General features: G+C 45.9%; 2 protein-coding genes and 1 long non-coding RNA gene across 4 annotated transcripts in view; all 3 read right to left on the reverse strand.

Moving 5' to 3' along the window:
* The window catches only part of MDM2 (MDM2 proto-oncogene), a 33,188-nt gene extending 16,493 nt beyond the window's left edge, over window positions 1–16,695 (reverse strand). Inside the window, exon 1 of one of the 2 annotated variants that reach the window (XM_052669161.1) lies at window positions 15,166–16,695. In XM_052669161.1, coding sequence (XP_052525121.1) covers window positions 15,166–15,272 — 107 coding nt within the window. In that variant the 5' untranslated portion in view covers window positions 15,273–16,695. Of the gene's footprint in view, window positions 1–6; window positions 108–15,165 lie in introns of those variants that run through there. The other variant, XM_052669158.1, reaches the window with a different exon arrangement.
* LOC128073884 (uncharacterized) lies at window positions 393–13,233 on the reverse strand. The gene is made up of 2 exons (XR_008202920.1): window positions 11,998–13,233; window positions 393–8,403 (listed from the first exon to the last, which is right to left on the reverse strand). It is a non-coding gene; the product is annotated as an uncharacterized LOC128073884 (long non-coding RNA).
* A 111-nt stretch (window positions 16,696–16,806) lies between the features above and the next one.
* SLC35E3 (solute carrier family 35 member E3) lies at window positions 16,807–22,204 on the reverse strand. Its single transcript, XM_052669164.1, has 5 exons — window positions 21,768–22,204; window positions 21,562–21,672; window positions 19,733–19,891; window positions 19,484–19,566; window positions 16,807–19,060 (listed from the first exon to the last, which is right to left on the reverse strand). Exons 1-5 carry the CDS (start codon window positions 22,155–22,157, stop codon window positions 18,874–18,876), a joined length of 930 nt encoding a protein of 309 aa, XP_052525124.1. The 5' UTR covers window positions 22,158–22,204; the 3' UTR covers window positions 16,807–18,873.
* Between the last annotated feature and the right edge of the window lie 62 nt (window positions 22,205–22,266).

The raw sequence follows: 22,266 nt of genomic DNA on the forward strand, positions 1-22,266 counted from the left end.
ACGCACCGCCAGCCGCGCCCGCTTGGCCGCCCGGCCCGGAGGAACACGGGCCTTACGAGGCCGCAGCGAGCTCCGCGCCCCACACCGCCATCTTGGCCGCGCGGCCCCCCCCCTCCAGCGCCCCCTAACGGCCGCGGGGCAACGGCCGCGTCGCGCGCAGCCCTCAGGCGGTGCCTCAGGAGCGGGGCTGTCGGGGCGCCGGGGTCGCGGGGCGGCAGGAGCGGCGCTGAGGGAAGGGGCTGTTGTGGAAGGCTTCGCTCTGCCGCCTTTTCCGTCTTAATAAAGGCAGAGGGTCCTGCTAACAGCGCTGGTGCTTTCACGGAGATAACAGTGTCGTGCCGGGCTAAAACGCAACCGTGCCTTTGGGTGATGATTTGATTAGCAGTGCTCACTTTGGCCACTTTTTTTTTTTTTTGCTGATATTTAGGAAACTAGGAGGAAATATTACTTCCCTAGAGAAATGAGCAGTGTGAGCTACGTTCCTGTCCCCTCTCACTCTAATTTTGAACATGAGGCTATTCAGGAGCATGTTATTGGGGTGGATGCTCATTAGTGGCCACGCTTCAATCAGGACTGATTGGTTATCAGTCTGTCTCCTTTTTCTTATTGTCAGGTTTATTTGCCCACAGTGACACTTCAGAATTATCTCTGAAGAGAGAAAAGGTTTGTTAAGGAACAAGAATGCTGCAAATGATGTGTGAAGATGGGCAGCAGCAGAGCAGCTCCGTGAGGCTGCTTTTTCCCATGACAACTAACTTGTTCCGACAAGCAGTGGGTAATTGCCTGGACTTGTCCACTGGCCAAACACAGATTTCCAGCAACAACAGCACCTCCGAAAAATCCCAGCCTTGGTTTATTACACTGAAGTGTTTGTGTGATGATAGAGAGCAAGCTTGCTGTCCATGTAGAGTGTAAAGCTCAAGGCCTAGTGAGGGACGGCTGAGAAGCTGCAGCAGGTCTGCTCTACGTGCTTGTCCCTATTAGCATCAATGCAAACAGACCTTGTTTTAAGTGCCTTGTCCTGCCATCAGCAAAGTTAGCTATCTGATTGCTTCAACACAGCACACAATTTACTCAGATCCTTTCTGAATTCCTAGTCTGGTCATCAATAGAAAATAACTTCTATACAAAAATGTGATAGAACGGAATGGCTACAGTGAGTAGATTTAATGCTGAGTGCTGCATCTTGTCCTTATGTGGCAGACAAGCAATGTACATACATAAGGTATTTTACTGAACTGAAAAAAAGAGTATTTCATAAAATGAATCGCAGAACAGCCTGGGTTGGAAGGGACCTCAAGGATCATCAAGTTCCAACCCCCCTGCTGCAGACAGGGTTACCAGGCACTAGATCAAGTACTAGATCAAATTGCCCAAGGTCCCACCTAGCCTGGCCTTAAACACCTCCAGGGATGGGGCATCAGGCACTTCTGAAGACATATCACATTACTGAACCATCTTTTAAACATGACATCATTTTGCTCAAGGTGTGTGGTAATAAAGATTTTTTTATATTAGCATTACATTTTCTACATAAATATAGCCCAAGATGTATTAAACTGGTGGCTATTATTTTGTTTCTCCACTTCTCCGCCAACAAGCATCTCATGACCGGTGTATTTGTGATCAGGTTGTGATTCTTTAAGGAACAACTTTTCTTACCGCTCTATTAACAGCTAAGACGGGGAAAAAAGAAAAAGCAGTTTCTGTCTAGAATTGTTATCTGGCTCCAAGGTCAACCTTGCCTCTTTTCTCAAACAGACTAATCTCGAGGAAGGAGAGGCTTAAGTAGGTAAAATATGCTGTTTATGCTTTGCTAGAGAGATAATGGCTATTTTCTGACTTGTAATGCTGCACCACTTTTGTCGCATTTGTCACTAATACAGCAGATGCTGTTTCACCAACATGCACGTTATTTTCTTACACCTGATAGTTCTGGACAAGTATAACTAAAAGTTTTATGAAGGGTGAGTAATAAGCCTGTATAGTGGTGCGAACTGACTTCCCCACTATGTCAAGGGCCTAAAAAGACAAGAAAAGAAAGGGTCTACAATAAGACCCCATATGCCACAGGTTTTCAGTATCTCTGTAATTTATTTCTAATGTTACAGATAGTATCTGGAGCAGTCGTAGTTAACTGAAGATACCCACTTCACATCACTGGTAGCTAACATACTACGACATTCATATCAGTATAAATTCAGGTTCTACATACAGATGTTTCATCATGTAATGCTTGCAAGCTAAATCATTTTTTCTGAGTTGGATCCAGTTTACCTATAAGCACATTTCCCAGAGGAAAGATGGGTTGCTGTGCTGCAGGGATGCCCAACTCATAAGAATAGATGAGCCATAAAAAACTTCAGTTTCAGATTTTTATTCCTCATCCCAGTTGATTTATTTTTCCAACATGTCCTGACTCTTTCCTCATGTACTGCCTAGACAACACTCAGCATATGCCTGAAATGGCCTGACATTCCCACAAGATGGTCAGAGGCACAGGTGGTCAGGTTTCTTCAGTTCTGCTCTGTAACCCATTTGCTGTTGCTTGGCTATCAGCTGGGCTAACCTCTTGTGCCATCCTTCAACTGCTCCCAGGCCAAAACAAAAAAAATTCTGGAGCTTCTGCTGATGGGTCCTTTCTTAAGCCTTAGCATCTCTGTTAGTGTGCCAGAAACCCGTGATCTGACTGTCAGGCACAGCAAGGGAAAGGACAGAGGAGAAAGGATGCTGAGATGGCGCCTGCAGCAAGGCTCACTGCAGGGCTGCCTGCCACAGCCACGACCCTGTGTGCTGCTCAGTGGGTCCACGCACGGCTGTGTAAATATCAGAGAAAGAATTCTGTTGTTTTCTTTCTTGACATTCCTGTTCTCTTGTGTAAGAAAAAGCACATGTAGGAAACATGGTTTAGAGAACTCACCCTAACACTTGCTAAGCCAAGACCTGTACTGGTACAGAGGTCAGTCAGTACCATCAGAAACTTTGTGCTATAAATGACATCCAGATTTTGTGCAAATGAAAAGGAGATGCAGCCTTCTGTGGGGTAATTTTGAACACAGTAATGCAAAGTGGAAATCAAGGGGAAGGCTCAGCAGCTGGGAGAACGCAGACAGCACGTTCAGTGCTCTTGCAGCTGTTAAGCAGGGAAGGCTATGCTGTATTTTGCTGTATTTTGTATTTTGTTAAACAGGAGCTGTGCCAGATACAACCTTCCACATTTTGAAAACCGTAGCCTTACTTCTGGGGGACTGACAAAGGCAGTGCCAAGCAGAAGGTTTTTCTGGCAGGTGGTCAGGAGCTCTCACTCCCTGCAGCCAGGCAGCACGGCTCTTGTGAGCACTAAAAGCAAGCAGCCCCAAAAACACCTGGAGCTGAACCAAGGCCACATCAGAAGACAGCAGGTTTTGGTTTTGCTTTTGTTTACTCGAAATACACATTCCTCCATGCTTTTGGGAGACCTGCATAGCGTCTGACTGCCTGCCCAAATCTGATTCTTGTTTGGTAGCAGCTCAGTCAGCCTGAAGCAAAACTAAACAGAACAGTAATGTATGCTGTCAAAAACTGGCAAAATTATAAACCCATTATCTGCAACTTATACTGAGCGGTGCCCAGTGCCTAATGTGGAATGCAACTTTTTATTCTTCTATTTTTCTCTCTCTAGTATTCAGCTCAGTCCTCGCTTTTGACAGGAGCTCGTGGAGTGATTCTGGAGAACAGAAAAGAAGAAGCCTAGGAAGGAGTTCTGTCTCCCAGCAGCTTTGGTGACAGCTATCACTGAGTGATAGAATAAATCCATTTTTTCTCCTACTCTTGTTAACCAGGGGTGAAGTATGCGGCTGGGATGTGACCACGTCCTGCTCTCCCAACTTGTAGCTGTGAAAATTGTCAATGCAGCGACCTCTCTCTCTGTGGGACTTGTTTGCTTCTAATTACATCAGAGAAAGCCCCGTTTAAACAGGTTAGGATGGCGCCAGTTGAGTTTAGAAGTGTTTCATCAATTCGGTGTTCCACGGTCATTCTGATGTCAGTCTGTTCAGGGAGTCACCCAGAAGGCTGCATACGGAGCTCGTGTGAAAGATGGATGCTTTCAGGAGCTCCCAAGGAGCCCCGCAGTGCATCCACCTTCTGAAATGTTCTCAGGGGAGCCTCGCTCCAGGAAAGGCTGCCAACAAAGTGGGCAGAACAAGCGCCGTCTGCTTGAGGTGCCGCGCACGGGCAGAGCCATACGGACAGACAGAACTCTGGCTGGGGGTGAGGTCAGCCTGACAGTGCTGTTTTTGCTGTTTTAGTCAGGCTGCAGTTTGGGTTGGGGGGGCAGGGGGGAAGATAATAAACGGATCCTAACTGCCTGGCCGTGATTCCAACTGCTCGTTGCTAACAACAGAGGCCCGCGGGGCGTTACATTACATGACACAAGCAGCTCCTTAACCAGGCCCTGCATTGTGGTCTGGCCGTGGATCTCCTACCGTTGTCCAAGCCCCGCTGATGTATTTGTCCACATGTCTCCTGCCTGCTCTCCTTCTTACTTTCGAGCTGCGTATTACACAAGAAATAGTAGTCTTTATTTTGGAACTTAAAATTGCTGTAACTCCCTCCCTTGCAGACCTGGTTGTGTTCTGCTTCACAGTGTAATGTTTGGTTGGTGCAGCCCTTTCGCTGTATGATTTTACATTGCACACAATGAACTACCCATTTCTGAAGAAGCCTCTGCATTTCCCTTCTGCTAACGATAGATGTGGCATGTGAATTACAAAGTCACCATTCTCCTGGTATCGGACTGATCTCTGCTTTTGAAAGCATTGCTTTACAAATACAGCTTTTAACATACATGGAGTGAAACAATACCAGCAGTTAGCCAAGTCGTTGGGAGCACTTTACTGAAAGCCTTACCCACCCTAGGGCAGCTTCCTATTGAAATCCTGAAGGTTAATGTGAGTAATCTCACTCAGGAGTCCCTAGCCATCACAAACAGGCTACCTTATGAATCTACAGAGAGCATTCCAACGCCTACGCTGGAAATGGGTTTATTGAGATAAGTTTGCTCTAAACTTGTTTGAGATTAGGTCTCCTCCAGACCAGACATGGATGCATACGTATCCTGAAATAAAATGTTGCACCCAGCTCAGTCATCCTTTTGAAGTGTCACCTTGCTTTCCTGGCTATCAAACCTACATCTTTTTTATCTATATTCAGGTATATCCCGATGAAATATCACCTCACCATCTAATTGCTACAACTACTTGTTGCTTAGCAAGAAGAGAAGTTTTTTATGTTGTCCAGTTGTCTGCTGGTGAATGAATACCTGCTTTAGCACAAACATGAAACAACCACATCTAAGTAAGGAACACTGTCACAGAAGTACAAAGGCTCTCTCTGGGCTGATGGAGCAGTACCATCACCACAGGGTGTGAGAGAAGGGTTCTGCAGTTCTGCTAGGAAGGAGCTCTTCCAGTGCTAGTTCAGTTATTTCAGTGTCTGTAGTGGTATGGACTCTTCTGACTGATGTTTTGTTCACCTTGTGAAACTAGCAGTCTAAATCTGCAGATGTCCTGGAACATCCTGAATCACAGTCAGAAAATCAACCTGAACTCCAGCAGAGACCCAAACCAAGAAGATGCAATTTATGGACTGCTAATAGTAAGCTTGTGAGCTTGCACACAAGCAAAAAAATGCATTGCTTTCTTTGTCAACAAGCAAACTATCATGTAATTCTTTGTCCAGACAGTGGTTATTCCAGTCTTGCCCTTTTCCCTTCAAAATGGCGTCTATTTGATTTGAAAGACTTCTTATAGGAAGAAAGACACAGAAAAGGTAGGCTTTCTACGTGTAGAGTCAGCATAAATACAAAAATGACAAGAGGGGAGAGTACAAAATAAATTCACTGATGAATCCCAGACAGTTATGGACAAACTTGCACCAAGTTTTCCCTTTGCCTCGTTGGCAAAGTAGGCTGTGATACAGCGCTTTGTACCCCGGGCATCTTGAGCTTTACACAGGAAGCAGGGTATACTGGAGAGGCAGTCTTCCTGAAGCACATTGTCTTTTAATCTTTAAATTTGCAAACCATAATGAACATGCAGTAAAGTACTGTTATTATTAATAATGATTGTTATTGTGTTTCCAGTGATGTATTAACATTCTGATCAAAAGAAAGATCTGAAAAGGAAGAGAATGTACACAGAACTTATTCAACTGCCCCAATATTCATACAACCTTGTTATTATGTAGTTGCACTTTCACCCTGAGTGATCCTTTCCCAAATTTCTTCTGGCAAAGGGTTTATATTTCTGAAGTCTCTTAGAATTTGCATCTTTCATTTTTATTTTTGGCTGATCACGCGGTTTACTTCCTGCATCCTACATGTACTTGGATCTTCACAAAGAACATAACTAATCATCTTGCTCTCTCTTTGCCAAAACCTGCCAGGATTGTCTAAGTGCATTATCAACACGGTGTCATCAGGTTAGTGAATGTTAAAGATGTGATACAAAGATTTATTTGCTGATGTTCTTAATGGGTCCGTTTGGGACCTCTTCCTTCCATCTGTCCTCAGGGTTTGTCCCTTGCCACTAAAACATGGAAAGCACCTATTTAGCCTTCACTTGAATGTCATTTGTATCCATTTCCCATGCTGCAGCTGCTCACACCACATCTCAGAGTTCCTTTTTCCTATTCAGGTGTTTGCTAAGAAAGGGCCTGGGAAGTAGGGACTGAACCTCATCTCCCAGAATTAAGGAACCATGACTGGTGAGGAAGAACAAACCAGGAAATACTTTTGTTCTATAACAGAACATGCAAATGTCCCTGAAGATCTACAGGTTTCTGCAAAAATTATTTCTCCTTCAACAGCAATCTAACTCAGAATAAAACCATTTTTCTGTTGGAAATGTATGAGGCCATGTGTGAGGGGATAAGCATGGTACCCAGGCCTTTCAGCTACAACTGCAGGGAAATGAGCCGGCCAAGAAAACAGCTGGGTGTTCCTGGGAGGCCTTCTGAAACCTTCATAAACACAGTTCTGTTATTGCAGCCTGGATGATTAATCTGCTCGTGCCAACTGGGGTGACAAAGCCCTGGTATATGACAGTCACAGACTTCTCCTGAATCACGGGGGAAGCTCTTGTATGTTTTCCACCCTCAAAGCTGCAGTGAGAAACTAAGCAGGGTTTGGGCATTCTGGAGATCAAGCGATCTTTTATGTACACCTCGGAGTTTCTCCACTTGCCCCCTTTGGTACCTCTCTCATTACTTGCATATTCTTTGTCTCTTTGTCCCCTATATTTTGGTAGTATTTTCACAGTCTGTTTAAATATATGCCCTCTCAACCCTTAAAAAGTAGTTTCATACCAAGAGCTTGTAAGCTGATTTACTCTCATGCAAGACTAACTCTTGCATGTCCTCATTTTTCTAGTTACATCTGAAAACGTTTCTACAATTGGATTAACTCAGAAGTACAATGCAGGAGGGTTTATTCTTTTTTTACTGTTTTAATGTCCATATATTTGACACCTTGCCTTTATTTATTTATTTATTTATTTTTTACTTTGGAGTCTTCATAGCTCCTGTCTGAAAGTCACCTGGTGCTGGCTGCCAGTGTGTTGTATGTTTTAGCCCAGGGAGGTCTCTGATGAGCCCAGCTGTGCTAGAGAAACTTGAGCAAGACGAGTAGTAGTTGAAGGGGACTTGGTTTTGTTCCAGAATAAGTTTTTGGTTCTGACTAAATACGAAATAGGAAAATGAAGGGGAATCCCCACCCTTGCAGTTCTACAAATTGAAACCTCTTTCTAAAGGACAGGATAACATCCACAGTGTTTATCAGCAAGGCAAGCTTTGCAGGGAAAGAGGATATACAAATCCAGCTGGTATATGCATTTCTGAAGGGTGTCATTAAGGTTGTTTTCCTGCCGTCTCCCCTGGCTACATTAGCTGATCTAACAGACAGCGCTCTGTTTACAAAGGTTGCCTCACTTAGCCTTAGAACATGCAGACTTTCGAAGTTTTGTCCGGAATGGCTTGTGAGTGATTCTGCCATCTGGTGGAGAAAGGTTGTTCTTTTTTTTTCTCCATTTTAAACACGCAAAGAAAGGCTCTTGGAAATAAATGCAGAAAACTTTCACAAACCCGCTGATGCCATTGTAAAAGCAGGACGCAAACTGAGCTCTGCAAAAGAAAAACTCACAATGAATATCTGTTCTATGCTTTGTTTTAGTCTATTAAAGGCTTAATTTCTCAATTCTCTCTTATCTTCCAGAGCAAGCATGTCCATGGACATTTTGGTATTCTTTCACTCAGCTGGTTTCACAGAGTCTGTCTCAACGCCCAGATTAGATCAGCCATCTCATTATTGTTATCTATAGTAGCTTTGATTCTGTAAACTTTTCCTTGGCAGCTCCTTCTACCTTTCTTGTGTATCAGAAGAGATATGCAGTCACTGGATTTTGACTTTTGACCCATCTTACTTATCTTAAAATCATGTCATTTAGAAATGAGCCAAGGCCAGATGGCACAGCATGAGAGAACATTTTGAGAGAAATGGACCATGGTAGTGCTACTCATGAGGGAAAAGTTCCAAACCTGCCTCTGGATCTGAGAGAGATTCCTACATCATGACCAACTTGGTTGTCAGAAGACAAGCCAGAGTTACCTTGCATAGACAAAATAAGCCTCAAACACATTCAGAAATGCAGTGCAGTAACGTATGTGTGAGTGCACATAAGTGGCTTTCTACACCAGAAGATTCATGAGAATATTTGCTTTTCTTCAATTTTTACTGAAGAAGGCCTGGTGGAATACAGACCATCCCTTTTGGCAAATACTTTGCCTTTCCTGCTCTTTAACTCTTGCAGTGCAGGAGATGCCACTATATCTAGATAGGGCAAATAGAGCTGCTGGGAACTATTGACTTGGGCCTGTTGTCCCTGATTCCTCATCAGCCACACTATCTGCATACCACCTCTGCTCATCGTATTTTCAGTTAGCTCAAATTCCTGACGTAGTCCTGAGTAGTTCCACAGTGGCTGGGCCGGGTCATAGCTGGGATGGTGGCAGACAGGTGGGCAGGGAAACGGCAGGATCTGCTTCAGCTAGCTTAGGCGTAGTACTAGTGCTGCCAATATGCAGACAGCTCGATTGACTTCAAAGCATACCACTGCAAAAGGGAGCTGCCCTATTCCCTTCCTCCTCTCCTCACTGCTGGCTGTTGGATTGACACAGCTATCTCCCTTAGTTAAGTGATGCACTGAAAACATGTCCTGAGCTCATTTAACACTCCACACAATGGTCTTGCCAGGAGCTGTGAATTCCCAGCCAAGTTTTTCTGGGAGCTGGCTTTGGCTCATTTGACCACAGAGCTATCTGATTCAACAGCAGGCTGTTTACTTTTATTTGCTGCCAGTCAGCTTGCTTTACCATGCAGTCAGATAGGCATGAGACATCACAAGGAACACGCAGCTGGAAGCAGAGACCGGGAGATGGAAATGGGGCCCAGGAATAATCCCTTCTAAAGGCAGAGAGCCATTCAGTGGCATTTCCCTTATCACCTCACCGCACTCTGGGTGTCCTGCCACCACCTGTGGTAAGTCACTGGGGCTGATAATCTCTGCGGTATCTCATGAGATTGAACCAAATTCCCAGAAGTTGCCCTCAAGTGCTGTGTAAGGAGAAGAGTACATGCTGCCCTACCCCCTTATTCCTGTGTTGCAAGGAAGCTGAAAGCTTTCTTTGCAAGGAATGTTGGGCTGATTATACCTGCAAAAACACTTCTGATGGGAATTTGCAGACTGTTCTGTTTTATAGCTCACTCTGTACTTCAAGCTAAACCTGTTCTCTTCTCTGAGAGCTTCTTTGGCAGTGCACATCCTGACATCCAGAGAGCACGTCTCAGCTGTGTGTTTTGCATTTCACTTGCGCAGCTGCTTAAGAGAGTTTTCTTACTGATAGCAAATGCATATATATTACTGCAGCAACTTAACAAGAGCGAGAAGGGAGGATCACTCATCACGCAGCTAAATCTTTGCATTGCCTTCAAAGCTTTCTCCCCCCACAATTCCAAAATTATGATCTTGATATTTCTTTGCCTAGTAGCAGGCAAGATTTGCTGTTGTTAATATAGCTTTGATCAAGCAGCTCGAGCAAGTAAAGCTGTTCCAGTTCCAGACATCACTTCCCTCTGCTGATTCCTCTCTTATAGCAAAGCTTACCGCCCCCACAGCACACTACAGGGCGGGATCACTGCCCACATCCCAGTGGGCTCAGATCACAGTCTGGCACGCTAAGCTGTTGCTCAAGTGGCTGCATCCAGATGAAACTATGGCACTGGCACACATTCCTCTGTGCTGACGTGGATGGGAAAGGACAATGGTCTCTAGGAGAGGAGAAGCCACAAGCAGCTGGGGACATCACTGTCCCCTTGGTCCATGCAGCCATAGAACTATTTTAAAGAAGACTGAAACTATAACTCCAATAAGACTAAGAAAACTTTATGGTGTTCTCTATACTATGCATGGATATCAGCCCTTCATTTTTGCTAGGTTTTCTTTCTAGTTTTCAACACAAGTGGAGCCTCTCAGAGCCCATTGTCTATTGCTTCCTCCCCTGCTGCAACCCAATCACAGCAAACCACTTTTGCAGAAGTCTGTCCCAAAGTTTATTTCATTTGTTCATAGCCCCAAGATGTTAAATTCCACTAGTAAGGATATCATATCCTAATGTAATGTATTTAAATATCTTTGTATATATTGATTTGACTGTATTTTTAAAAGGAAACCTCCAAGTGCAGGGGACTGCTTATCTTGCTTTTACAGGGTTCTGAAAACACTGAGAATACTTAACTATAAGAGATTTAAATCCCAGCTTGCCCAGGGACAAGTAACAGCAAGTAGAAATTAACCAACCTTTGACAGTAATATCTCACTGACTTCCAGCTTATGTGACACAATGTGAACTATTATAGACTGTCACATGAGTAAAGCTGTCTTCAGGGAAGGAAAAGCAGCTGATGCAGCACAGACTTGTTCTGCTAAAAGGAGCAGGCTGAAAACCAGGACCAGCGTCAAAATGCCTCATGCAATGTTGAGGTCTGAACGACAACCAAATACAACTGGTTCTGTAATCTCACACCTAGTTCTGCAGCACCAAAGCACTGCAGGTGCTGAGCATTGCGTGCTCCATCACTCTCCCCACTACACATCCGCTGTGCCATCAGCTGGACCATCAGCTGGACCACCTGGGGCTGCAGGTTAGAGCACGGCCCAGGATTTGCTTAGGGGTATGACAATGACCTGTCCACCTCTAATAAAGGCAAACTATCCATGAATCAGAAGAGCCCTTAGGGGGAACTTTTGCTTGGATTCTGTTTGTAAACAAGTCTCCTGCATCTCTCCCTACTTTTATATTTATAACATGCAAACCAAAGTCTTGTGCAATGTGAAGAAGTGGGTCTCCAGAAAACGACACCAGCAGAAAAGCATGGGAATACTGTTTATCCTAATCAGAAGGGTCATCTTGCATTTATAAAACTGGGAAGATGTTTTCAGAAATATCATTGCCTAAAACACATGTGACCTCTGCTGTTGGTTTCTCCTTTTAGCTGGATTAACAGAGCCAGCATTACAGCCTAACCATCACAACAAATATATTTAACAGGCAAACCAGCCTGGACCCCAGAAGACCCTAAGATCCCTTTGTGCTCCTTGGACAGCAGCATTTTATCTTATGACAGCTGATATTCTAAGGCACAGTGGGCTTCTCCCACTCAGCTAAGGGATAGAAACATACACATTTGTAAATAAACTACATTTTAATAAAAGCTTTTCTGATGCAACTGCAGCGTACTGTAAAACAAAACCTATCCAGTCCCTGCATTTAGCTATCCAACAACAGGAAAAAAAACAGTGCTTTTCCCCCCAGAGAGTAAGAGAGTAAGAAAGTGAAAAAGAAAAAAATATTACAGGGTAAGGAAGCAGCACAAAGACTCTGCCTCACTGTTGAACAGCATACCTCATTGATTTGGAGACCAGAAAAATGTCAAACTTGTCAACTATGCAGCTTCACTTCTGGAAAGGCTGAGCACACACCATTCTCCATTAAGTACAACAGAAAGGGAAGAAGTTGACCCCAACAGATCCAGCCCTGTTATTCAAAATCCTAATGGTGGAGTTAGGTACCTAAACTTAGACTCTGTACTCATAAACTTGCCAACATGCCTATATGTATAGTGTATCCATACGCTGTAAGCTTCACTCAGTTACCTATTAATCCAATCTTGTTTTCTTTTTGTTATTATTACTTTTTAAACACACAGTCACTTCTGTTCTGGGCATGCCAGGGCTGTGATAGCTCCGTGTGCTCCACCCAACCAGCAGGCAGCTCCTTTAAATAAATTTGTCTCTCAGCCTCACCTTTAAAGAAGTAAAAATACAACTGTTTTCTGTGCCAACGTCATTAAAAATATGTTCTCACATTGAACTTCAACCAGAGATCTCCTCCCTGCACTTCCTGGATGTGACACAGCCGTTTAGAGGTCTAAAAATAAACCTGGCCATTCGGAAACACTGCCAGCCTGCATGTGTATCCTGTATTTATATAGCTATGAATACAATTTCTGTCTCAATTGCCAAATTCCCTAGAAGATGGCATAGCTACACTTCATACAAAAGGGCAGACTGCAACAAGAAAGGGAGTTTTCTTATGCGCCTCCTAAAAGGAAATGGCAAAGACTGCATTTTGAAAAGATGGGTAATTGCCTTTCAACACTACCAATGAGAACGGAATGCATTTCAACTTTTGTTAGTTTCAGTTGTACCACAGATTGCAGCAATGACCCTTTGGGGTGGATCCCCTACAGCAGAGCTGACTGGACACTGAGTATGTTTTATTTCCCCAGAAAAGATCCTTCAGCCATCAGGAAGATAACAGCAAGACCCAAGTCAGCCAGATGAAGGTAGAAACAGAAACTCTGCAAGACAATCACAGAACTGTAGGGGTTGGAAGGGACCTCCAGAGATCATCGAGTCCAACCCCCCTGCCAAAGCAGGTTCCCTACAGCAGGTCGCACAGGTAGGCATCCAGGCAGGTCTTGAACATCTCCAGAGAAGGAGACTCCACCACCTCCCTGGGCAGCCTGTTCCAGTGCTCCATCACCTCACTGTAAAGAAGTTCTTGCGCACATTGGTGCAGAACTTCCTATGCTGCAGTTTCCGGCCGTTTCCCCTTGTCCTGTCTCCACTCACCACTGAAAAGAGTCCGACCTCGCCATTCTGCCCCCCACACCTTAGATATTTACAGACCTGAATCAGGTCCCCTCTCAGTCTTCTTTTCTCAAGGCTGAACAGACCCAGATCACTCAGCCTTTCCTCATAGGAGAGATGCTCCAGGCCCTTCACCATCTTTGTGGCCCTCCGCTGCACTCCTTCCAAGAGATCCCTGTCTTTTTTGTACTGGGGAGCCCAGAACTGGACGCAGTGCTCCAGATGAGGCCTCACCAGGGCAGAGTAGAGGGGGAGGATCACCTCCTTCAACCTGCTGGCCACGCTCTTTTTAATGCACCCCAGGATGCCATTGGCCCTCTTGGCCACAAGGGCACACTGCTGGCTCATGGCCAACCTGTCATCCACCAGGACACCCAGGTCCCTTTCCGCAGGGCTCCCCTCCAGCAGCTCATCCCCCAACCCGTACTGGTGCATGCAATTATTCCTCCCCAGGTGCAAGACTCTACACTTGCTTTTGTTAAACCTCATCCGGTTTCTTTCTGCCCAGCTCTCCAGCCTGTCCAGGCCTCGCTGAATGGCAGCACAGCCTTCAGGTGTGTCAGCCAATCCTCCCAACTTCGTATCATCAGCAAACTTGCTGAGGGTGGCCATTATCCCCTCATCAAGGTCACTGATGAAGATGTTGAACAAGACTGGACCCAGCACAGACCCCTGAGGAACACCGCTGCTTACAGGTCTCCAGCCAGACTCTGCACCGCCAACAATGACCCTCTGTGCTCTGCCAGTCAGCCAGTTCTCAACCCACCTCACTGTCCACTCATCTATCCCACACTTCCTCAGCTTTGTTATAAGGATGTCGTGGGGGACAGTATCAAATGCCTTGCTGAAACCAAGGTAGACTACATCCACTGCTCTCCCCCCATCCACCCAGCCAGTGACAACATCATAGAAGGCTACCAGGTTGCTCAAGCATGGTCAGACAAGCTAATAGGGAAACAAGATGTTTTCATTGGACCAGTGAACGTGGCTGAAAACAGAGGGCAGCTCTCAGGCACACAAACCGTCTTCTGTACTCACAGCACCACCGAGCGAGCAGGAGGTAGAATACTAACTCCCTTCTCAGGAAGGTTATCCACATCTGCAGGAAGAGCCTGGCAAAGATTTGATACTGACTGAATCCAGCTATTTATTTCTTTTTGCACGGCATCCATGTGTTCAATTATTAACAGTTCGTTTAAGCTCAGTATGTCAACTACTACAGCATAGCAAGAATTCATACAACTCAATTTTTGCAATACCTGTCAGGAGGTAAACCGACAGCTCTCCCTCGTGCTTAGCATGGATATGCCTGGTGAAATGGCTCTATGTATTACAGTAGGATTTCTCACTACCCAAGATGGTATTGGCTCCCGTTGATGGCTTCTCACTTCATGTTCTATTCCTTCTCTATCGTTGCAGCAACTGAGCTGCCAAATGGAAGGCTGAGATTGCTATCAGAGTACCAGCAGGAGGAGAACCTGTCTGCAATAGAAATGCGTTGCTTCTTTGTATCTACATGACAATACTGGAGGGGCTAACAGAACTGCATCGTCCCAGTTAGAGTGAGGTTTTGCAAAACAAAGGGTATCTTCACCACTTACCCACTCTAATTCTCCTTTACTCCCCATTCCTCTTCTGTTTCTAATTAAACAAGGAAGTTGGGTTATGAATGGCTACCAAAAAAATGGTGAGAGGCAAAAAAAACTCACAGGCCCTAGGTCTGTAAACCAAAATACACTTCTTTTAAAATCCAGGTGAAATAACTGAGTGCACACCAGGGAGCAGAACAGACATCCTGGGAGAAAAATCTTAAAACAAAAGGTAAATTGAGGGACAACCAGGCTTGTTCTCTGAATTCCCTTAAACTGCAAGTCCCACGTTTGTTGTCAAATCCCAAGAAGATACAAAGTTCTCTCACCTATCAGAGCAAATCTGCTTTTTCCCTTCTCGAGAAGGCTGCTGAATTGCAGGATATTTATAAGTCACTGCTAAATTTAAGGACAGCATGGCAGTCTTTGGTAGCATGGTACTGCTCAGGAGCAAGTCTCTTCTCAGCAGCTCAACCCTATAAATGCAAACAGCCTATTAAGAGAGCCAACATTTCCTTCTGATAGATTTTGCAGATAATTCAAACTAGACATTGGTTAAACATTACCTGTACTCCAAAATGCTATAACACAGTCTTCTGAATCTCCTATTACATAGGGCACTACTTTCAAAAAAAGTTTATTAATATGGGCAGCCCAAACAAGGTTTTCAGGCTGCTTTAGCTGTTGCTGGGCATTCATTTCATGGAATGAGACAGAGAAAGGACACATTCCTGCTCAATTGAAGCTCTGTCTTGAAGGTGGATTTCCTGGAGAACAAACGGGCCTTTGATAGGTTTAGCAACAGCACACCACCCTCCTTCAACCTCATGCCTGAAAGAGAAGCTGCTCACCCAGCAACAGGAAAACTCCTCTGGCACGGTGCCTCCCAGAGCCTGCAGGAACACACACAAAACCAGATGCAAAATCTGTCAGAAAAGTGCTGAGTTACCAAAGCTAGTGCTAACACCAAGCTTTGTACTGAGAATCTGTCCGTTGGTGAAGGCACATTTCCTATTGCTTTGGGGAAAATGAGAAAACTTGGCATCTGCAGTATTTGCAGGGACAGGGTTAGCGAGCAAAGATAAAATATGAGTCACTGGTAGGGTAAGCTAATTGGAGTCATCTGTATCTGCTCTCATTTTTAAATGCCACCCTCATATCTAAGCTAGTTTTTCCCCTCCATCTATAGTTAGTGTAGCTTTTTAAAAGAGAAGAACATTAACCTAAGCAGCAAAGCACCTGATAGGACCAAGGTGCAACTTGTATCTACAGGTTAGTCTTTTGTAGAACATAAAAACAAAAGCAGAAAGTAAATACCATGGTTTCTACAGTATGGCTTCAAACGTGAAGGCACGCAGAGGGTAACACTACACATTGTTAATGATGCCAAACTCTGGTTTCTCTTTGATGAAAGCCAAAACTGAATTAAATACATATAATTAGCAGGAAAACAAAGCAGTAAAATCCAGAGCAAGCATCTCTCCCCCTAGATAAGTACCAGTGATTTTTCTGCACCATTCTTCACCAGCACCATCCAGAGAGCATAGGGCCATTTCTGCAGTGGGATGAGGATGGAGCCTGAGCAGTCAGGAAAACACACACAGTACCTCCGGAAAGAGAACCTCTGCACTGGGGATCTTTGTGCAGGACAGAAAGGAAGAGAGGACATGCAGGGACTGGGCATTCAGAAAGGATTTGGGGGGGGATACTGAGAAGGGGGTGAATAAAAGCACGCAGGCAGCCTGTATGTGTGCAAGCACGTGCATACATATGTGTGTGGTCCATGATCTTGCAGAGGGAGGGGAGGCACGCAGCCTTTCTCATGTGCCATGAGCTCAGCCCCAAAACATGCAAATTCCCCTTAAGTTACTCAGACAGAAACCCAAGCAATACTATTTTGTTTTACACACTCTGAAAGCACAGATTGTTCAAGCAGGAGATGAGAAAAACGAGGACAGTTCTCCTCAATATGCAGGGATCAGTCAAGCATTAAAAAATTTATTTCCACCTTACACATGGCATCCAAAGAAACAATACATATAAAGAGATCACTTACCCAGCAATTACACAAGCTTCCCACAGTTAACATTTTGAATTATATGCCAAAAGTAGTTCAAGATACTTTATTAGTTAGGGACAATAGGTACATCTCACGGGAGAGTTCCTGAACATACGGAAACAATCACGTCACACAGGTGACTGACTTCACTGACATGTCCCACAGTCAGTCCATATTAGTAAAGTTCCATTTTACACAATACCCCTTGCTTTCTCCTGTGGATCTGCTCCTGTCCCTACAGTCTTTCGTCTTGGCAGGCATTTTGTTCTGTTCATTCTGCCACTTTATGTGTACATCAGTCCCATCTCACACGCTGCTGTCATACAGACTTCTAATTCAGTCGCCGTCCCCAAACTGTAGGAATCTTTATGGCCTGTCTACATTTTAGAAGAACTTGTGCACAGCACAAATTAATGCAAATGGCTTTCTCAGAGCACTTACTGAAAGATGTGCATCTAGAGACTGTCCTGAACACCTCTCTCAGCAGTCAAGGCTCCATTTTAAAACTACTTATAGAATTACAAAAACGTATACAAAAACTTTTCCTTGGACCAGAACAATGTCTAAGAAAGAGTAGAGGTGTAAAGTTATCCAGGTATATCTAACTCTGAAATGTTATGGAGTGTTGCAGTGCAATTCAGGTTACACAGAGTAGTATTTCTTTCTAAAGTGGAGAACTGTGTAACAGAATAAGGAATTTCTACTCTTCAGAAGATGTACGTTGTTTCTTACACAAAGACCTAGCTCCTAGGAACGACGTATTTTTGTCCACGGTTGTAAACGTCCGTACCTGTTTGCGTTCATGTAATTCCCCTCTTTAAATCTGCTAGAGGTAGATGAAGACGAAATAAAGCCCAAAATGTAAGAAGATACTGCAAATCAATTCTAACCTTGCAAATCTAGAGAACATATGCTTTCACCAGATTTACTGAGCGCATTTATTTTTTATGTCGTATTTAAAATAGAACAGTACTCAACTTCTTCCTCCCATGCTGTCATATCAGCGCTTGGTACTGGCACAAAGTCGTTGGCAAAGCGTTCCTGAATTAGCACACAGCCACCAATCCCAAATCACGCCCTCCAGCCGCATCAGTGCGCTTCAGGGCCCGCATCCCCAGGCCGCATCTCGCCGCGCTCAGCGACCCTTCTCCATGTTCCTCCACGGGTATTCTGAGCACGGCTGCTCACCTGTATGTGCTGCAAAGCATTTGGCGACCACCACGAAATCAGAGATTTTAGCAGGCTCGCCATCTCACGTCAAGCCTTGTTTTGGCAAAGAGAAAGTCGTGAAGCAGTAGCAGGTTTTCTAAAAACACTAATGAATGAGCTGACTCCCTGACAGCTTAGAAGAAAAACTGAAGATAGCTGTTCAGATCTCTTTTCATGTTTATCTACAGCTTGGCCTGGGGCTTCAAGTTTTCCAGGTCTCCCCTCATTTGTCAATGCATTCAAGTCAAGCATACAAGAAATAGGAATGAGCTCAGAGCCCTCTTTACAACAACAAAACGTGGGAGATTTCCTCTCTGTCACCTACCAAACAAAAGGGAGGAAGCATCGCCAGGAGCCAGAACATCCGCATTACAGTGCCTCCAAGTTTCTTCAGATCACAATACAGGCATGATCGCAAATGTGACATTACTTCTCTGTCTCATAACAGCAGCCACCACCATCTCATTTGGTATGCAAAAAATACAATGATCGCAGTAACATTTCCACAGCAATTTGAAGCGTGCCAGGTTCTTTGTTAAGTTACCACTTAAATGTAATGAAAACGATCGGACAGAGTGAGATAGGAGAACCCTGACATTTCACATCATTCAGTTTGTTTGCTTTAGTTACAGAATAACCATCCTGGCAGTAAAATTAAAGCCACCGTTCTAAATGAATGAGGCAATTCTGTGCATTCTAGAATCAATGCAGATTTAAGTACTCGTTGTCCCTCACAACATAGCATTGCTAAGCCCCAGAAAGCCCTGCTTTATGGACGCTGAACCAATTTACTCTTACTGCTTTCCTGCTCGCTAAGCTTGAAGTGCGTGTAGGCTAAGATGCCAAACAACGTGCACAGAATGCCAAGGCCTTGGTTAACAGACAGGGGGTCCTTAAACAAGAGGCACCCTCCCAGCAGGGTGATGCAGAACTTGAAGTGTCCGAACATGTTGTATCTAAGCACCTGTTAAGGATTACACAAAATCACACTGGCATTTGCAGTTAACAGAGAACGTTTAGGAATTTGGTTAGTTGTGCTCAGGGCACACAAAGGTGTATCACATTCAACTCATGTAGGATCACCATCCCTGGAGGTGTTAAAGAGACATTTAGAGGTGGCACTTCGGGCCATGGTTTAGTGGGAATGGTAGTGATGGGTTGATGATTGGACTTGATGATCTTAGAGGTCTTTTCCGACCATAACAATCCTACAGTTCTATGAATTAAGCTAAAAAAAAAAGGAATGTGCTTTCCCAGCTTAATCATATAAGAGAAAGCAGGCAGGTCACAAGCCGGTTTTCCCACAGTAAATCAATCCAAATGAATGCTAGCATAATTGATATGGAAACAGGAAAGGCAACTACTGTTACAAAGGATACGTGACAGGCGATGTGTTCCCAATGATCCAGTAAATGGACAAGTTTACCATAAAGGCTATCACACCAGACAGCAGTACCATTATCTGTGGATTAATGCACACAGTCAGCAACCCCACATACTTCTGACCACCTCTAGATACCTGTAGTTCCTTTACTTTCAGATACAACATATCAGGAAAGAGGAACACATCAAGAACAAAAATAAAACAATTTTGTGTCAGTACAGACAAAAGTGGATGAAAGCCTTACCACGGCAGAAAGCGTCCAGGGCCCAAATATGCCCCCTTCTCCAAAGACTGGTTCAAAGAAGGGAATGATGAACAGCAGCATGGCCAAGGACATGGGTGCCTGATAGTACAGCAACTGCATGGAGTTTACCTGCAGTTCATGCTGCTTTGCTCCGACCCACTAAGACCAAAAGAGAAGGCTGTTAAACATCAGGAAAACAACCCACAATTTGAGCAGAAGCAAACCACCTGCTAGCACAGAGGGTGTCTCATCTCACACGGACAACACCATTTAGACAGACTGGTGAGTGCTACCATCCACCTTTGCCAAACCAGATATTTGTCTTTTGTGACTACAAGCACATGGAGCACAGCCACGTGAGAAGAAATTTGCCTTCTGAGTCTACCTAGCCCTGAAGACACTCAGACAAGCTCAGACAGGATGGGGCTCTGAGCACCCTAGTCTAGGTGTAGGTGCCTCTGTTCAGTGCAGGAGAATTGGACTAGATAACCTTTAAGGGTCCCTACCAACTTGAACGATTCTGTGATTCTATGAAAGGGAACACAGTGAGACCCCTCTAAGCCAAATGCCTGGCACCTCAGCCTTCTCTTCCTTCCTGACAGGAAGAGTTACACTTCAGGATAACGAAAAAGGAACAGAGCTGGGAAGAAAACACTAGCTCCCCTTTACTCATGGGAAATTCAAGATCCTGCCTACGAAAGAGGCACCTTGGTCAGGGCAGAGTTGCAGTACTGCAAGGGCTGCCTCCTACACTACATTCTGGATATATAAACATGCTTGCATGTTTATTGCCTTCTAAACTGCTGCCTCTTTGAACACAGCACAACTTATGCTCATTTCCAAAGTGATACATTTACTTCCAAAGACAAAAATGGCGCTGTTTGTTGCCAGGAATATTTCTAAAGCTATATTAAAATATTTGACTACCAAACGTGGTGACCTTTCCTCCTTTCACATCTCATTTGTTGGCAACACGAATTCCAATATACATTTGCTATTAAAAAAATAAATCCTCAGGTACCATCACTTCCCCAGCCACCTGAAGCCACTCTCCAGCATCTCTACCATTCTGCCCCAAACAGGACAAACCACCACTATCTGTCATCTCACATTCCAGAGCACTCTGTGCGTACTGCAATCAAAGGGGCTCAAGTTGAGACATCATCTCTTTAGCAGGACGGGGGCTGCTTTTAGAACTGTGGCAGACTGATGTGTTGAAAAACAGCAGCAGAAAGGGCTGAGCCACTCTGTGTTCTTCTACCACAACTGAGTAGAAGGTTACACTGGGCATTATCACAGAAAATCCTGAATCTGAAGGGCCCTGTAAGGAGTCCAGCTCCTCATGGGAACATCCAAAATCAAAACTCCAGCACTCGGGGCCGTGCCCACTGCCCTGGGCAGCCCGTGCCACACCACCGCATTATGGTGAAGAACCCCAACCCAGCTCCCTCCCCTGACACAGCTCCATGTCGTTCCCTCAGGCCCTGTCGCTGTCACACAGAGCAGAGCTCAGCGCTGCCCCTCCGCTCCTGTGAGGAGCTGCAGCCGCCACCAGGCCTCCCTCAGCTCCTCTGCTCGGCGCTAAGCACACACAGGGACCTCAGCCTCGCCCTCCCGACCCTTCTCTATCTCCGTAGCTCCAGCGCAGCCCCTGCGGGAACCACGGAAGGATGCTGACGGAGCGTCAGCAGCTCAAGGACGCTCCGCAGCTGCCGGCAGCGAGAGCCGACCGCCGGGCACCCCGCGCGGCACTGCCCGCTCCGCTCCGAGGGGCGCGGCCCCTCCCGCAGCGCAGCCCGCCCGCGCCCCCCGGCCCCGCCGGTACCGACCACTTGATAGAGAGAGGTGACCAGGACGCCCAGCGTGGCGAACACCGTGCCGAGGGCGCTGAACTTCACATCGTAGTAGGAGTTGAGGAAGACGCCGAGCGTGATGGGCACCTGCGGGACGGAGAGGCGTCGTGGGGCGGCGGCGTTGGCTCGGCGCGGCCCCGGCCCCGCGCATCCCCCGCTCCCCACCCCCCCCCCGCCCTCACCAGGGTGAGCTTGATGCGGAGCGGGAAGCTCTTGCCGTAGGCCAGGCTCTGGATGAGCACGATGACCGGCGTGGTCATGGCCTTGGCCAGCTGATAGGTGCCGATGGTGTTGCTCTGCAGCGAGAGGTTGGTGAAGACGACGAAGCCGCAGAAGCTGAGCGCCAGCGGCATCACCTGGGCGGCCCGCAGGCTCTTGGGGGCGAAGGCGCCGAGCGCCTGGCAGAGGTAGAGGCCGAGCCAGGTAATGGCGAAGTGCACCAGCGTCAGGCTGAGGTTGGGGAAGCCCAGCCGCACGTACAGCCACTTGTTCAAGAAGACGATGCAGATGGAAGCGGCCAGGTTCACCAGCAGCCCCGCCGCCAGCCGCCCCTGCGCCGGCACCCAGCCCATGCCGCCGGTACGGCACCGCACCGCACCGCACCGCACCGCACCGCACGGGACGGGACGCCGCGCCCCGTGGGGCGGCAGCCCCTCACGGCCCCGAGCGGCTGCAGCGCGC

The sequence above is a fragment of the Tympanuchus pallidicinctus genome, unplaced genomic scaffold, assembly GCF_026119805.1.
Source record: "Tympanuchus pallidicinctus isolate F22 unplaced genomic scaffold, pur_lepc_1.0 scaffold8, whole genome shotgun sequence".
Taxonomy (NCBI): domain Eukaryota; kingdom Metazoa; phylum Chordata; class Aves; order Galliformes; family Phasianidae; genus Tympanuchus; species Tympanuchus pallidicinctus.

Excerpts from the sequence above, each read along its gene's own strand:
- SLC35E3 (XM_052669164.1), bottom strand. The coding sequence starts at position 22,157 with ATGGGCTGGGTGCCGGCGCAGGGGCGGCTGGCGGCGGGGCTGCTGGTG. Across the intron at positions 19,567-19,732 it reads CCTGGACGCTTTCTGCCGTG|ATAATGGTACTGCTGTCTGG; the intron begins GTAAGGCTTTCA and ends ATTAATCCACAG. Across the intron at positions 19,061-19,483 it reads GGGAACACATCGCCTGTCAC|ATACAACATGTTCGGACACT; the intron begins GTATCCTTTGTA and ends ACAGGTGCTTAG.